Source organism: Rhinolophus ferrumequinum, chromosome X, assembly GCF_004115265.2.
Source record: "Rhinolophus ferrumequinum isolate MPI-CBG mRhiFer1 chromosome X, mRhiFer1_v1.p, whole genome shotgun sequence".
NCBI classification, from domain to species: domain Eukaryota; kingdom Metazoa; phylum Chordata; class Mammalia; order Chiroptera; family Rhinolophidae; genus Rhinolophus; species Rhinolophus ferrumequinum.
The window spans coordinates 61821346-61839825 of NC_046284.1; the positions used below are offsets into that span (position 1 = coordinate 61821346).

The following is an 18480-nucleotide window of genomic DNA, read 5'->3' on the forward strand; positions in this document are numbered from 1 at the left end:
AATACAGTCTTCATGAGTACAATTCTTTCAATTTATTGAGACTTGTTTTATAACCTAGCATAGTCTATCTTCCAGAATATTGTAGGTGCACTTGAAAAGAATATATATTCTGCTCTTGTTCGATGAAGTATTCTACAGACGTCTGTTAAGTCTAGCTGGTTTAGAATACTGCTCAGGTCTTCTATTTCCTTATTGGTCTCCTGACTAGTTATTCTATCTCTTACAGAAAGTGTGGTATTGAAATTCCTAGCTGTTGTTGAATTGTCTATTTCTTTCTTCACTTCTGTCAATTTCTTTGCCATGATTTTTGGAACACTATTGTTAAATGCACATATATTTACAATTATTATGTCTCCCTGAATTTTTGGCCTTTTTATCATGACAGAATGTCTTTCTTTATGTCCAGTAACATTTTTAATTTAATTTTCTACTTAAATAAGTCTGATATTAATGTTGTCATTCTAGCTTTAACATGATTTCTTTTTGCATGATATAAATTTTTCATCATTTTGCATTCAATCTACTTGTATCTGAATCTAAGGCTTGAATCCTATAGGCATACATTTTGATTTTATTTTTTATTCAGTCTGACAATTCCTCCCTTATTTTGTGTTTTTAATCTATTAGTTTTTAATGGTATTATTGATATAGTGGATTTAAAGTTATGATTTCACTTTTGTTTCCTATGCACATCATGTATTTTTCTGTTCCTCTATTCCTCCGTTACAGCTTCTTTTGAATTAGATGAATATTTTCTAGTGTAATATCATAATTCTTTTAATAATTTTTCACTATACGTGGATATGTGAAGGTCTAACAATTAAGTTCGCGAACTTGTTGCAACGCTGTTGCTAACCTTTTTTGATATCAGAGGGATTATTCATTATGACTTTGTACCAACTGGACAAATAGTTAACCACATTTACTATTTGCAAGGGCTGAAAAGTCTGCTTGAAAAAGTTAGACGACCTGAACTTTTCGCCAACAATTCATGGTTCTTGCATCACGACAATGCACCAGCTTACACGGCATTGTCTGTGAGGGAGTTTTTAGCCTGTAAACAAGTAACTGTATTGGAACAACCTCCCTATTCACCTGATCTGGCCCCCAATGACTTCTTTCTTTACCCGAAGATAAAGGAAATATTGAAAGGAAGACATTTTGATGACATTGAGGACATCAAGGGTAATATGACGACAGCTCTAGTGGCCATTCCAGAAAGAGTTCCAAAATTGTTTTGTAGGGCGGACTAGGTGCTGGGATTGGTGCATAGCTTCCCAAGGGGAGGACTTCAAAGGTGACTGTAGTGATATTCAGTAATGCGGTATATAGCACTTTTTCTAGGATGAGTTCTCGAACTTAAATGAGATCTCATATAATGTATATAATGTTATGTACAAATATGTATACATATACATACACATTGTGTGTATTCTCTTACTGGTCTCTAGGGTTTGTGATCTTATCAAAATTACTTCTGATTTATTGTAAGTTACTTTCAGTAGATATAGAAATATTACTCCTATGTACCTGTATTCATTCTTGTCTTTTTTGTGCCATTATTGGGCATAGATGATATATGTAAATATATGTTATAAAATCAACATTTTCATAGTTATTACTTTATGTATTATTGGTTTTAATGAAGCTGAGAAAAGAATGGGGGAGCAATGACTTAATTATAAATTTTGTTTTATTAACTGTCCTATTTATCATTTCTGAATCTCTTCATTTGTTCATTCGTTCCTGTGGATATTGAGTTACTATCTGATGTTGTATTGCTAATCCAATTCGGTTTTGCTCCTACCCATCTCTTTTGTGATGTTGTCATATATATATAATATATATATATATATATTATATATATATTATATATATATATGGTATATATAATGGTATATATATATGTGTAATTTAAATAATGGTGCTATGGACTTGGGTGTACAAATATCTATTTGAGTCCATGTTTTCACTTGTTTTGGATATATACTCAGAGATGAAGTGGCTCGGTCACATTGTAAATCTATGTTTAATGTTTTGTGGAATTACCATACAGTTTTCTACAGTAGCGGCACCATTTTACTTTCCCACCAGCAATGTACACTGTTCCCATTTCTCCACATACTCCCCAACACTTTTTATTATTATTTTCTACTTTTTAAAATTATTATTATTATTATTATTATTATTTTATAACATCCATTCTAACGGGTGTGAAGTATCTTATTGCAGTTTGGATTAACATTTCCCTAATGATTAGTGATGTGCAGCATCTTTTCATGCACTTATTGGCCATTTGTATACAGCCTTTGGAGTAACATCTATTCAAGTTATTTGCCCACATTTTGACTGATTGGGTCTCCTGTGTGTGCAATGAGTTGTTAGATTTCTTTATGTATTCTGGATATCAGCCCCTTATCAGATATATGATTTGCCAATATTTTCTCCCATTTTGTGGGTTGTCTTTTCACTCTGTTGATTGTGTCCTTTGATCTACAAAATTTTTTAATTTTGATGTGGTCCAACTTATCTTTATTTTTATTATTATCTGTGCTTTTGGTATCATATCCAAGAAATGTTGCCAAATCCAATGTCATTAAGTTTTTCCCATATGCTTTCTTCTAAGATTTTTACAGTTTTAGCATTGACATTTATGTCTTTGATTCATTTTGCATTAAGTTTTATATATGGTATATGGTAAGTGTGCAACTTCCTTCTTTTGCATGTGGGTATGCAGTTTTTCCAGCACTACTTGTTGTCCTCTAGTTTCTTTTCTTTCTTTTTTTTTTTTTTTTTAAGATTTTATTGGGGAAGGGGAACAGGACTTTATTGGGGAACACTGTGTACTTCCAGGCCTTTTCTTCACAACTAAGATTGAAAGGACAACAACTTGACTTGGGAAAAAATGTCCTCCAGTTTCTTAATGGTAGTTATTCATATTGCCTCTTTTTTACAAAAGATCTATTTCTACACATTTCAGTAAGCATTTGCCAAGTTTTAGAAGTCTAATTTATTAGGAATCATCCACCTTCTGAAGTCACTCGCTATCACTCTCTTTAGTTAAGCATTAGCATTACCAAGTTATGTCAGTAATTTTCTACTAGATAGCCTTCATTCTTAAAGAACAGAATAAAGCATGCAAAGAATTCTATTCAAATGGTAATATTTTGAATAACAATATTAGAGAGTTCGTGAAAACTTGAGAGATTAAGTAACAAATACAGAATTGAAGAAAATAAAAAAAAATAAAAAGTTGAGGGTTTTTTTGAAAATTGCATTATGCATACAAAATTGTAGTGGTTCTCATAATTTGACACATTTTTTAATTAAACTGGAAATTATTTGCCACATAATCTTTTAAATGGGAAGATAATACTTAAGATAAAGTGCTTCCCAAAAATGTGGTGAAGCAATGCAATATTATTGTTCAAATAATATTTTACTATAAAATGTAGGTAATTCATGACATTTCTAGAGCTTTCCTCAAAAATTCACGTTGACAGCAATCCAAAATATCTTTTACATTTCCTCACTAAACTATAATTGTTTCATGATGAATAGAAGACCACATAAGTACTAACTGAATAGAGCATTTGTCAATTTAGTAGCAAAGTTTTGATAATACATAACCAGAAGCTTAGTGGCATTATTTGTCTTTAAAAAATGCCTTTTTTCCCTTTAATTAATGTGTATTGCTATAGTTAGTAATATTTATAATTTAAAAATAAACTATTCACGAACTATAGCAAGATGAAATTGTATATCCAGAGATGCCAAATGTAATTCTTATACACAGTTTGGTGTATAAAAGATTGTTCACAATATGTGTGTGTCTGTGTGTGTGTGTGCAATTTATAAAAGCTAAACACTTTTAATTTTAGTAATTCGGGATAACTTGGATGAAAATCTTAGTTTTAATTAAATCAAGTTTTATAATAAACTTCACAATTACATATCTAAGTACATAAAAATTCATCCTCTACTAGTGAATCAACATTAAATCAATGCACAAAAAACAGAAGTGTAATTAATATTCTAAAAGTTTTTATTTGAATGAGTGTTGCGAAAGTATTCTATTAAGCATATTTTCTTTAGTGGACTGTACAGTCTCCCTTAATAATACTGACATCATTTAATTAACTATTTATATTAACTAACTATTTAATAAACTATTTCCCAAAGAGATAGTATGAGACAAGCACAGATTAAGTCAGTGCAAGTTCAAAATAATATGCATTGTGAATTAGTGAAGTTAAAATTAATTACACTTAAAACAACATTCTCTGAGGGCTTCTGTAACTCATTAATAACATTTATTTTTGAAGAAATGAACATTTTTTCTAGAGAAATATATTACCCTCATGCAGCCCCAAAATACCCAGTGGATATCACAGTAGTTTTCTATAGGCAAAATGTGATGTAGTCATATACAGTTAATCATTTTATCATGTTGTAAAGGCAACTTGAACTAACATTAAGATTTTAACAATAGCCAAAAATCTGCCAAAATGCACATCAATTGAGTATATTGGAAAAATGGAATATACGGCAAGGTAATAAAAATACCTATTCACAAAGAATGTATTGCAGAGAAGACTGACCTGATATCTCTCTTTGGAAATTACTTACAAGAAAACTGTTGCCATCTTCAATGGTTGGGAAGGAGAGAAGAAAAATGGCAGTATATTGAAATATATTTTTAGTACAATGAAATGAAGATCACTGTTAGAGTGTAATTCATCTGTTTTGTTTCAGAGAGAAAATGTGTTCTTGTGAGGTTAAACAAATTTATTTGGACAATACCTTCCTTCATTCTAAATGCTTACACTTATTTGAGCATTAAATTGCTTTTGATAACCATCTATTAACTCATATTTATTTAATTAACTGATACATAATATATATTTCAAGAAATAGTGGAGTCCCAGTCTTTTAAAATTCAAATATCAAGTTCATAGATGTGATTAAATGTGCTCTGGTGATGTTCCCTATCATTCTCTAACCTTTATCAATTTGAGGACAAATGAGTATTTTATAGACATTTTCCTTAGTGCTATCCCAAAGCTGAATTCGATGTTCATTATACAGAAATTTCCAGGCAAACAGTTCCATTTAATGTATCTGTTAATCTCTGACAGCAAATTTCACATGATAGAGGTCTAATACAGATCATTTGATTAGTGTTCAAAGATGAACTCTCATGAAAAAGAATAAGATATTATTGTAATTTTGCTTTGTTCTCCTTCTCTTGCTCTTTCAGTAGCTTCCCAGTTGTACCACTGAAGATTTTCAATGTTGTGTTTCAGGGGAATATCAGGTGGTAACTGCTACATTCATTTCAGCCAAAAAAATTACTGTCATGAATAATTCATCATTTGGTCTTCCCAAGCCAATAACGGAGTTTGCGTTACTGATCCAAATGCAGAGTAAAGGTATTTGAAACATTAATCCACATTTTAATTATTTTTAAAGATTTTTATTAAAAATATAGCTAACATACAATATTATATTAGTTTTAGGGGTACACCATAGTTATTTAACATTTATATACCTACCTAAGAAGTGATCACCATGATAAGTCCAGCAACCATCTGACACCATACCATGCTATCACAATATTATTGACTATATTCCCCATGCTGTACATCACATCCTATGGCTTATTTGTTTTATACCTGGAAACATGGACCTCTCATTTCCCTTCACCTCTTACCCCTTTTTTAAATTTTTCAATTACAGTTGGTATGCTTGTTGCTGTCCCAGTGGCTCCTTAAACTATCCTCATTTTTTTTTTTTGATTATTTTTTCTTTTTGCTGTTCTGATTGGGTAATTTCTGCTACCTTATCTTCTAAATTGCTGATTTTATCCTCTGCTTCATCTAATCTCCTGTTGATTCCCTCTAATGTATTCTTCATTTCCATTATTGTAGTCTTTATTTATTTTGTTTGCTTGTTTGTGTAGCTCTCTGTTCTTTTTTTAACTATTTATTTATTTAGACATTCAATATCATTTTATATTAATTTCAGATGTACAGCATAGTAGTTAGACATTCATATAATTTAAGTGATCTCCCTGACTAGTTTAGTACCACGTGGCACTATACATGGTTGTATGTCATTGACTATATTCCATATGCTTTACTTTACATTCCCATGAGTATTTTGTAACTACCAAATTATACCTCTTAATCCCGTCACCTTTTTCACCTTAGCCCCAATCTTCCTCCCATCTATCAGCCTGATAAATCTAGTACCCATCTGAAACCATAGAGTTATTACAGCATTTTTGACTTTATTTCTTATGCTTTACTCTACATTCCCATGACTACTTTGTAACAATTTGTACTTCTTAATCCCTTTACTTTTCCCACCTAAACCCCTTCCCATCTGTCAACCATCAAAATGTTCTCTGTATCTATGAATTTGTTTCTGTTTTGATTATTTTGTACTTTAGATTCCACATATAAGCAAAGTCACATTGCCTCTGTCTTTCTCTGTCTGACATACTCCACTCAGCACAGGACCCTCCAGGTCCATCCATGCCACTGCAGATGGCAAGAGACCATTTGTTTCCATGGCTGAGCAATGTTCCACTGTACATATGTACCACCTCCTCTTTATCACCCACCAATGCCAGGCTGCCTCCACATCTTGGCCATTGTAAACAGTGCTGCAATGAATATATGGATGCATGCACCCCCTCAAAGTAGCATTTTGGGTTTCTTTGGATAAATACCCAGAAGTGGGATTACTGGGTCCTTCTCTGTCTCTTGTTATAGCTTTTGTTTTAAAGTCTGTTTTCTCTGGTATAAGTATTGCTACTGCAGGGTTTTTTTTTTAAATTTGTTTGTTTGTTTGTTTGTATTTCATGAAATACTTTTTCCATCTCTTTACTTTCGGTCTGTGTGTCTTTCAAACTGAAGTGAGTCTCATGTAGGCAGCATATGTAAGGGTTTTGTTTTCTTATCCATTCAGCCTTCCTATGTCTTTTGAATGGGACATTTAATCCATGTACACTGAAAATAACTGTTCATAGATATGCAGTTATTGCGATTTTGTTATCATATTTTTTATTTTATTTTTTAAAAAGAAGTCCCTCTGACATTCCTTGTAATACTGGTTTGGTGGTGATGAACTCCTGAGAAGCTCTTTATCTGTCCTTTGATTCTAAATGATAGCTTTGCTGGGTAGTGTACTCTTAGTTGTAGGTCCTTGTTTTTTATCACTTTGAATATTGTGTGCCAATCCCTTCTGGCCTGCAAAGTTTCTGTTGAGAAATCAGCTGATAGTATTATGGAGCTCCCTTATAAGTCACTAGTTGCCTTTCTCTTGCTACTTTTAGGATTCTCTCTTTGTCTTTAACCTTTGCCATTCTAATTACAATGTATTTTGGTGTGGGCCTGTTTGGGTTCATCTTGCTTGGGACTCTGCACATCCTTGGCTTGTATGTCTATTTTCTTGACCAGGTTATGAAGGTTTTCAGTCATTATTTCTTCAAACAGGTTTTCAATCCCTTGCTTTCTCTCTTCTCCTCCTGGTACCCCCATGATGTACATGTTGCTATGCTTGATGTTGTCCCAGAGTCTCTTAAACTGTTCTCATTTTTTTAATTCTCTTTTTCTTTTTGCTATTGCAGATGGGTGTTTTCTGCTACATTGTCTTCCAAATTGCTGATTTGAACTTCTGCTTCATCTAATCTGCTGGCGATTCTTTGTAGTGTATTTTTCATTGCATTTACTGTAGTCTTTATTTCTGACTGTTGTGTTTTTCTTTTTTAATGGTTTCTATGTCCTTCTTTATGCTTATTATCTTTTTGTTGAAATTCTCACTAAGTTCCTTAAGCATTCTAATAACCAGTATTTTAAACTCTGTCTCTGGTAGGTTGGTTGCCTCCATTTCATTCAAATAGTTCTATTTCTGGAGGTTTATCCTGTTCTTTTATTTGGGATGTAGTTCTTTGTTTCCTCATTCTGGCTGCCTCTCCGTGTTTGCTTCTATGTATTAGGTAGATCTCCTACGTTTCTTGGTCTTTGCTGGTGGCCTTATGTAGTATGTGCCCTGTTTGGTCCAGGGACACAGTGTCCGTGAACTCCTGTGCTTGTGTTCCAGAAATGTCCCTTGAGTGTGTTGTCTGTGTTCTGTTGTAATTGAGCCTTGATTGCTTTTGGCGCATCAGTGGGTGGGATTGATTCCCAGGCTGACTGACTGTGATTATTGGCTATGCCCACAGTGTATGAGCTGCTATGTGGGGGCTGACCTCTCAGAAAAGGATTCGCTCCTATGGGCTCTCGTGCCTGTTGAGACCACCCTTTTGGTGTGCCACTTGTGGGGCTAACCGGGTAGTTCTCTGGTGCAGTCTGAAGCTGGCCTCTGGGTGTGTTGTTTCTGGGGTCTCTTGTGGGGGGGCTCCCATTAGGCCAATTCCAGCCCTGCCTGTGACCAGCCCACTGCTCCCTGGTAGGAGCCAGAAAGCTATAAGTGGTTGGCTCTTGCCTCTACTGGTCCTGGAGTCATGTGGGAGTGGCCTCGTTCTGAACCCAGGCTAGATGCTCTCAATATTGGGTCTGAGGCAGCTTAGCAAAATGCCTAGGGCCCCCTAGGTCTATTGCCACCTGCCAGCTGCCTGTAAGGCTCACCATTGAAAGGGGCTCCTTAGGTCTGTGGGCAGGGCTGTTTGACCCAGTGTTGAGAATGCCTTTAGCAATGTAGCATTAGCTGTGGGAGGCAGGGGTACCAGGGAGTCTTAGGACTTGGCTGGCGGTTTTTACAAAGTTAATGCAGATTCAGTTCTTGCACCACTGCCCAGCCTTTGACCACTACACAAAGTGCCCTGAGAACACTGCAGCCAGCCACCACTCACCTCAGGCTCACAAATCTCTGAGAGCTGCCCAAGAGAGGCTGTGGGGCAGATTTTGGGTCACTGCCCACCACCAAAAGTTCCCTGGGCTGCTGCGGGCCTTCTTCTGCTCTGATAGGTTTCTGCAACTTGTGGGGTGGGGCTTACCACCCAGGCAGACAATGCCTCTGGTAAAGCAACTCTACGTGGATGGGGCCAGGTTCCAGGGAGCTTCAGGATGTGGGTGGTGGTTTAAGTTAAGGTCGTTTCAGTTCTTGCACTGGTGCTGGCCCCATGACTATTTCTCAAAAATGCCCTGAGAACACCACGGCCAGCCACCACTCGTGTCAGGCTTACACATCCCCAAGAGCTTCTCAAGAGAAGCTGGGGCACAGGATTTGGATCACTGCCCTACACCAAAATCCCCTGGGTTGCTGTTGGCCATCCTTTGCTGTAAAAGGCTTCTGAAGCTTGTGGGGCAGCGCCTGCTGCTCAGCAGCTGAATGCCCCAGGCAGTGCAATACTAGCTGTGCAAGTCTGGGAAACAGGGCATCACTAAGGAGGTGTGTGCACTTGGATTGTACCAGACCATTGTGGTCTCAGATTTGGCCATTTGGGGGAGGTTTCAACATAGAAAAGATAGTGCCCTCCTGTAGTCTCCACATGAGGCAGGCTCCACACAGGGACAATGGCTCCTGTCTCTCCAGCCCTCAGCTTGAGGCCACACAACTCGGTCTTTTCCTGTATGTCTCTGGCACCTCTCAAGTTGTGGTAAGGTAAGTTGAGACCAGGTAAGGGCTTGCAAGTGAGACAGTTTGTGTGCAGGCTCTTTAAGAGGGCACCTGGGTTTCCAGCTGCCTTCTGTCTCACCAGAACAGGCAGACAGAGTCTTCACTGATTTTCACTGACAGATGTTCTGGGAACTCCTCTTCCCAGCAGAGAACCCCTGGGCTGGGGAGTGTGGTGTGGGGCTGGGACTCCTCCCTCTTCTGGTGGGACCTCCACCACCGAGGTGCCCCTCCCAGTGTTCAGCCACTATCTGTGGGTTTGGGGTTAGCCTGTCTCCATCCCGCCTACCAGTCTCTACATGGCCTCTTCTTTATATCCTGAGTTATAGGGGTCTTGTTCAGCTAGTCTTCACATGATTCTTGAGGTTTATTGTTCTATAATTTATTTGTAATTTTGGTGTGACACTGGGATGCGGTAGGCATAGCATTTACCTAATCCTCCATCTTGGACCCCCAATCCTAAACTCTTTCATTTAAATTCCTAGTTCTTGACATTCTCTTTTTTAAAACTTCTTAATAGTACCATCTCCCTTCCCTCTTCTCAGAAAAATTTTTTGCATTCTCCAGGGAATAATTATTTTAGTGAAGACATATTGAGTAATTAATATTTATTTGGTTCTAATATTTCTGATATTCATGGAGGCTAGATTATATAGATACATTTTTGTAAATCTGTTGTTTTTTATTTTGTGGTCCAACCTAGTTCACCTCATGTCTAAAAGAAGATATTCAAGGAAGTACATTCAGTTATTCTTGTCATTTTAATATTCACTAACAAATTTCATTTATGTATGAATATTACTGTACTAATTCAAAATTAAAAAGGGAGAGGATTTGAAGTCTTTCTGAGGGAAGTCATGTATTTATATTGAAATAGTCACACTTTCTTGCTTGGCTCTGCCTGTGATCAACGATCCACATTTGCAAGAAAGACAAACCTATTTTTATCTTTTAATCATATGAAGTGCAGGGAGATTTTTGAGCTATTGTACAATAAAAATGTGTTTGATACACAAATGATAGTATGTACCAAAATTATTTATTTCTACCAAAGCGATTGAAATTAAAATTGCATCTAAACAAGTCAATAAATATGAAGTATGTCTTTATTTTCATATTTATCCCTAAAGTGCTTCAATTTCAACTAAAAACACATTTTCCACAAGTTTTGGATTATCTTCCAATTTCACAGAGCAATCATTATATAATTGAAACATGCCGATTTTTTGAATTAGACATTTCATGATATTGTGTGGTTTCATAAGTGGTAAAATGAAACTTACTATTAAAACTACTTAAAATATTTTATCAAATCAATTTAAGACATAGTCAATATACTATTATAGTACTCTTTTTGAAAATATGCTTTATACCTTAATGATTACACATTAAAAAACTTTATTATAGCTCTGTGTTTATGCATGCTATTTACTTAGGAGAATATATATATATATATATATATATAGGAGAATATATATATATACACATATATATATACATACATACATATATATATATATGTGTGTGTGTGTGTGTGTGTATGTGTGTGTATGTATTTTTCCCCAAAAAAACCTAAATTGCTCTGATAATATTACACCTCTAGGAGCAATACAGTGCAGGCAGTTTTCAATATTGAACTACTGTGTTTATTCCAAGCTAGTCTCACTAATTATTTACAGTATTGTCGAGTTAGTAAAATATAATTGAAATCTATTTCATGTTCCTTAACTGAGTACATTTTACATATCATATAATTTAGAACTTTTATTAGATTCCATTAGTCATGTTCCAAAGAACACAAACACAATTAATAGGAAACATGTGTATTAGCATTTATAATGCCCGTGTCTCACATTTGCACCACTCAAAATAATGGAACGGATATCATATTTATACATTTACGTATATGAAGAAGTGCGTGCAGAAGTAATTTTTACTTTGTAGTCAATATCTGATTGTCATGGGCTTTTTAAAGTTTGTTTTATATATTATCAACTATAATAATTACTTCCTTTCATCTAAAAACAGTTTGTTTTCACAGAAAATTTAAATCTTTCTCATCTAAATTAAATACAGATATAGATAGGTATGAATGTTTTAAAATGTATGGTAATACCTTATAAAATGAAAAGAGTAAAAGACAATGATATATGTTTTACTCTTAGGTGGTTTCACCAGAAAGTATAAACATAAAATAAAACATTCTTTGAAGCAACAATTTAATATTTTAATGAAGGGATAATGCCTAGTCAAACTGACAAATAGAAATAATATGAGCATTGAGCATTACAATTTCCACATTAATCTCAGGTAAAAATGTTTTAAATTATAGTCATTTTAATCCTATTTAATAAAGAAAATTATTTCAAATGTGTAATAATTTATAATAGTATGATTCATATTTCACTGGGTGCCTATCAAATCTAACAGTCTAAAAGTGTGTTTCTGGCACGCTACCACCAGCGCGAGTCAGCCGCCGTCTCCCCCGCTGTCTAGAGCCTCCGACCTCTCACCGCTGCTATAGTGTCAAGATGTCGCTCTCTAACAAGCTGACTCTGGACAAGCTGAACGTGAAGGGAAAGCGGGTCGTTATGAGAGTGGACTTCAATGTTCCTATGAAGAACAACCAGATAACGAACAACCAGAGGATCAAGGCTGCCATTCCAAGCATCAAATTCTGCTTGGACAATGGAGCCAAGTCAGTTGTTCTTATGAGTCACCTAGGCCGGCCTGATGGCGTCCCCATGCCTGACAAATACTCCTTGGAGCCAGTTGCTGTAGAACTTAAATCTCTGCTGGGCAGGCATGTTTTGTTCTTGAAGGACTGTGTGGGCCCTGAAGTGGAGAAAGCTTGTGCTGACCCAGCTGCTGGGTCTGTCATCCTGCTGGAAAACCTTCGCTTTCATGTGGAGGAAGAAGGGAAGGGAAAAGATGCTTCTGGGAACAAGGTTAAAGCCGAGCCAGCTAAAATAGAAGCCTTCCGAACTTCACTTTCCAAGCTAGGGGATGTATATGTCAATGATGCTTTTGGCACTGCTCACCGGGCCCACAGCTCCATGGTGGGAGTCAATCTACCACAGAAAGCTGGAGGGTTTTTGATGAAGAAGGAGCTGAACTACTTTGCCAAAGCCTTGGAGAGCCCTGAGCGACCCTTCCTGGCCATCCTGGGCGGAGCTAAAGTTGCAGACAAGATCCAACTGATCAATAATATGCTAGACAAAGTCAATGAGATGATTATTGGTGGTGGAATGGCTTTTACCTTCCTTAAGGTGCTCAACAACATGGAGATTGGCACTTCTCTGTTTGATGAAGAGGGAGCCAAGATTGTCAAAGACCTGATGTCCAAAGCTGAGAAGAATGGTGTGAAAATTACCTTGCCTGTTGACTTTGTCACTGCTGACAAGTTTGATGAGAATGCCAAGACTGGCCAAGCCACTGTGGCCTCAGGCATACCTGCTGGCTGGATGGGCTTGGACTGTGGTCCTGAGAGCAGCAAGAAGTACGCTGAGGCTGTTGCCAGGGCTAAGCAGATTGTGTGGAATGGACCTGTGGGCGTATTTGAATGGGAAGCTTTTGCCCGAGGGACCAAAGCCCTCATGGACGAGGTGGTGAAAGCCACTTCCAGGGGCTGCATCACCATCATAGGTGGTGGAGACACAGCCACTTGCTGTGCCAAATGGAACACGGAGGATAAAGTCAGCCATGTGAGCACTGGTGGTGGTGCCAGTTTAGAGCTCCTGGAAGGTAAAGTCCTTCCTGGGGTGGACGCGCTCAGCAATGTTTAGTACTTTCCTGCCTTTTGGTTCCTGTGCACATCCCCTAAGTCAATTTAGTGCTTTCCGCATCTCTACTCGGTATTAGCTAAAATCTTCCCCCATGTCAAGATTCAGCTAGTGGCCAAGAGATGCAGCACCAGGAAACTTAAATCAGCTGCACAGCATCTCAGCTCATCTTTACCACACCCTGGATTTGCCTACATTCTCCAAGATCCCATTTGAATTTCTTAGTGACTAAAACATTGTGCATTCTAGAGTGCACATACTTATATTTACCTGTTGAAAGAAAGTAAGCTGTTGGCTTAGTTCTGTTTTTGGAGTAGCTTATTCTGATTAGCTTTGTCATTGTTTCGCTACTCAGCATGGAAATAAGATGAAATTCCAATTGTAAGGAGGGAGGGAGATGAAGTTGGTGATCTATGAAATAAATAATAAAAGTATCCATCGAAACTGGGAAAAAAAAAAATAAAAAAAATAAAAAATAAAAGTGTGTTTCTGAGTAATGCATACCATCTGGCATTTCTACAAAACAGTTTAGATGTTTTCTATTAGAAAAGTGGAGTGGAGTGAATTGTTAGTTGGTTACTTACATGCATCCTTATGATCAGGCTTTGAAGAGTAAAAATAACTTTTTACAAAGTAGTTACCACTTAACACTTCCAACATAACTTTCCAGGTATAAGGGGTAAATACTTTTCCTATGGATAAAAAATTCTGCATGTACTGTCAATAACATATATTGTAATATGAAAAAATAACCATAACAAATGGATAAGATTAAGATGTATCTGGCATTCTGAAATGTATAAATAGAGATTCCACTTATATATGCAATGGCAGAAGTGGGCCAAAAGTTACTGTATGGGTCACCAGGCAATTTACAAAACTCCTTTCCAGGAAGATTAACTACTTGATGTCAGTGCACGATACTTAGAGTCACAGAGGTATGATATATTAAAATGAGTCAAAATTAAGAACTGCACATCAGGTAGGACCAAAAAGACTGATATAATTTACCATTGGGGGCTTTACCATACAGATACTAACTAATCACCCAGAGAAGCCTTATTTCTTAATTCTGTTCTGAAAATGTTTACAGGAATTTGTGTGTGGGGGTTGAGTTATTAAGTGAATATGGTAACAATTTAAATTGTATTAGTTAGAGGTACAACATCTTCATTCATTTCAGTCATAATTCTACTCAAGCATCAGTTTTCTGAACAGTAACACATACTTTGCTAATGAACCAATGATACTATATCAGTATACGAAGTCAACTGTAGCCTAAGGTAAAAAAAAAAAAAAAAAGAAAGAAAGAAAGAAAATAAACACTGCAAACAATGTCCAATATTACACATCACATTCTTTTCAATAAATTATAACATTTCTTTCATCTTATAAAATAGTTAGAAATTAAAAGCAAACCCTGAAAAGTGTTAAAAAGTTTTGGTGGAGGCAAGGGCAGCAATATAGATTTTTAAATGATAACAAAAGAGAAATAAAATATAGGCTGTGGTACTAGTTAGTTTGGCAGAGGTAAGATACTGTAAGTAAATTAGCTATGAAATCTTACAATTATGCATTCATTTATTTACATACATACATATCAATATATTCTTATAAAATTATTTTCCATATACATATGTCCAAATTTAGGCAACTTGGAAAAAAAATATAGTGTGTATACACTGTGTTTTGCTGTGTATAATGCGCAATTTTTTGCCCCAATTTGTGAAGGATAAATAAGGATGCACATTATACATGGGCGGTACTAATTCCGTATTTATATAAATGTTTATAATTCTTTTATTTTAGCTTATGAGTTAAAAGTATAACTCTAGAAATCAATAATGATATCCGTATGCAAAATAATATCCTGGAATACGATAATCGATTTTGTTGAACTTAGGACAAAGTTGCAACAACGAAGAGTTCTTGGTATTCTATGATGCATAAATATCATAAATTTGTTACTGGTACACAAAATTTCTTGTACCATAATATGTTTAAAAATAAGTGCTAAAATTCATTGATAATACAAAAAACAAGTTCCTAAATGTAAACAAATAAAAATTTGAATTAAAAAATTAAAACCAAAAATTTTTTACCTGAAAGTTGGGGCCAAAGACGTGGGTGTGCATTATACATGGGAGCACATTATGCATGGCAATAATATGGTATATATGTATATGCATGATTATTTGTAAATAAAATAATGTAGCAAGAAAAATAAAATGATGAACTTTAAAATGATAAAAAAAAACTGTAGATCTGATTTTCTTATATTTTAAGCATTCTGGATTATTTAGTTTATCTAAAATACAAAAAAAATGTATTTTGCACTTTTATTAAAGGCATTACCACATGCTTGAAGAAATTTTTCCCAATGTTCTACCACTTTTCAAGTAAGCATTCATGTCAGCTTGCTCAACCAAACTTCCAAGGGTTAAGAGAAATAACTATCAAACAAAATACTGAAAAGTTTCATAATAATCTTCAAATACAGAAAACGTGCCTATCAGGGCATCTAATATTAAAAGACTACCTGTCAAAAGTATAAACTTTTATAAATTATAAACAGTCACCGAAACCATATAAACAACTATTTCGCTTAATAAATAGTAAATCTAACCACTTCATGTCTATGCACTTGATATCAGGGAAGAACAACTAAATCAATTAATTACATCACATGATTATATTAAAAGACTTGAAGGGTATTTCAATAATTGAAAATTAATGGAAGGGATTATTATATTAGCTTGAGAGAATGAATTAATGATCTCCTGTCTTCTGTATATTATATTCATGAGTTGAGTAGAATATAAGAGGGTCTTAACAGCAAACTGAATTTTGGCTAGGGATTTTCATATCCTTATTCCATGAAACCCTATATATCTACTTTAATTGTCTCAGATTTGGACATTATCAAGCTGAGTTAATGCGTTTTGATGAAGGCATTTTGCATTTATTGGTCTTAATAAATTTAATATAAATCATGACAGTGAAAAGCTTCTAACTCACATAAATAAAATGTAACCATTTCTCTCTAAAATAAATTGGAGGCGAATTAGTCAGATCACCATTCACTAATTTTGCTTAAACTTTTAGTACTTAATTTAAGAAAAAACAGCCTCTCCATTTTTAACATAACAGGGCAGTTAATAGCACTAAAAATTTACTTCCCAAGGCATGATGACAAGAAAGCTTTTAGCACTTAAAAGTGAATCTCTTTTCCAAAGAAAAGAAAAACTTATTCACCTAAACTCTCTATATTATGATGAAAATAATTTAGAAGTTATTTCTATCCTATGAAGCTGGTATGGAATGCATTGTATTTGTAGTATGGGAAAGGATTTATGCATTCTAAATACTGTAATTATATCGGGAAAAGACATTCAAAGTCTTAAGTGGGACATACGAAGTACTCCTAACAACATTAAAAAACCATCTTACTTTGAATGAACTTGCATTAAACTGTAGTTTTTGCTTTGGAATATGAATGCTTAATTTTAACCTAGATGATCTGCATATAAGAGGACTAATTTGTATTCTTGTGACTATTTCTATTATTCTCTTCCTAAGTACATATTTTTTAATCATGGAAAGCCTACCTAATTTTCTTTATGTTAGAATCCTACAAAACTTTACCTTATTTTCTTATTACATCTATTATTGTTATTTCTAAGAAACTGACAAAATTTAAAGGTAAAATGAGTATGTGTGAAATACTCGTATATATAGTGGTGTGTATGTAATTGAATTTATTTAAAGGATTTTGATGAAAATGCCTTGACTTCATTATAAATATGAATCAAAACTTCAGTTCCTTTTCAGTTGGATGGTGGTATAAATTTGTATCACTGTGATATCATAAATGCTTCATGTGGTTCACTACACGTTCAATGAATATATTTCCAGAGCTCAAGGATGAGCTTGTCAATTTTTAGTAGACCCTATAGAGGGAGAGAGACTGAATAATGACTCTTTTTCTGTATTGTTCTATTTTATTATGGATTGGTCACTAAATTCCAGGTCAATTCTTTTATTCCAACCTCAATTCCCTTAAATTTATTTATTTAGTTAGTTAGTTATCTCTTTATTTATTTATTTTAAGAACTGAAGATGCGTTAAAGATCACATGGTTATATTACAGAATAGAAAACCAAGGCAAGGAAAAGTTAAGTGAACTGTCCAAAACCACAGAGCTACTTAGCCACAGAGACAGACCTATAACATTATTATCCTTACTCCCAATTCATTGTTTTTCTAATTACCCTTTGTTCTTGTCGGGTAATGAGTACAACATGTAACATGCTGTATTCTCCATTCAAAAGCATGTGGTTCATATTTGAAAAGATAGAATGATTTTTAGGATTAATGTTAGAATACAATGTTTCAGAAATACATCACAAGTTGTTGTCTGATTCTTCCTGGAAAATAATGTGAATTCATTCTCTTAATTCTTGAATTTCTTTTATAAAAAAATGCATTCTACTTAATTTACTTTTCACTCTTTTATAAGAGATTACATAATTAAGATACAAATAAAAGAACAATAATATTTAAGTTGCTGGGGAAATAAAGCACTATTATGTTTTAGATATAAACTCACAAATTTCAACCAGTCTTGAAGATGGAGTCCACAGTCAAGTACTTTATCACTTTTCTTTCCTCTCTTTAGAATATAAGCCACAGTCAGCCAACTATCCATTGTACTTGGTAATTCTCTGCTGCTCATGTCCATTATATAAGAGGTGCCTATTGAGAACTACTCTCGACTTTCATACAATCCAAGAATATGGCAAACACACTTCTGATTTATAATTTAATGAGAAGTTTAATCATGAGATGAATTAGTTTTTAAGCTTGATTTCTATCTTTGCATAGTAACTATAATCTACTTATTTCCATTAGAATATTGAAGATGAACTTTTAAGTCAAATTTCAAAGGCTTATTTACATATTAACTAAATTTTATCTATGGATGCATAATCAAACTTAATTTGAAGCCTTAAATTAGTTATTTTTTCTCATATTAAATACCATTTAACTGAGAATTTTATTATTTCATTGTTCT

General features: G+C 34.7%; 2 protein-coding genes across 2 annotated transcripts in view; one reads left to right on the forward strand and one right to left on the reverse strand.

Annotated features, from left to right (window-relative positions):
• Positions 1–18480, reverse strand: part of LOC117026836 (protocadherin-11 X-linked-like) — a 788660-nt gene that overhangs the window by 3917 nt on the left and 766263 nt on the right.
• Positions 12079–13845, forward strand: LOC117026843 (phosphoglycerate kinase 1). Its single transcript, XM_033113974.1, has one exon. It carries the CDS (start codon positions 12156–12158, stop codon positions 13407–13409), a length of 1254 nt encoding a protein of 417 aa, XP_032969865.1. The 5' UTR covers positions 12079–12155; the 3' UTR covers positions 13410–13845.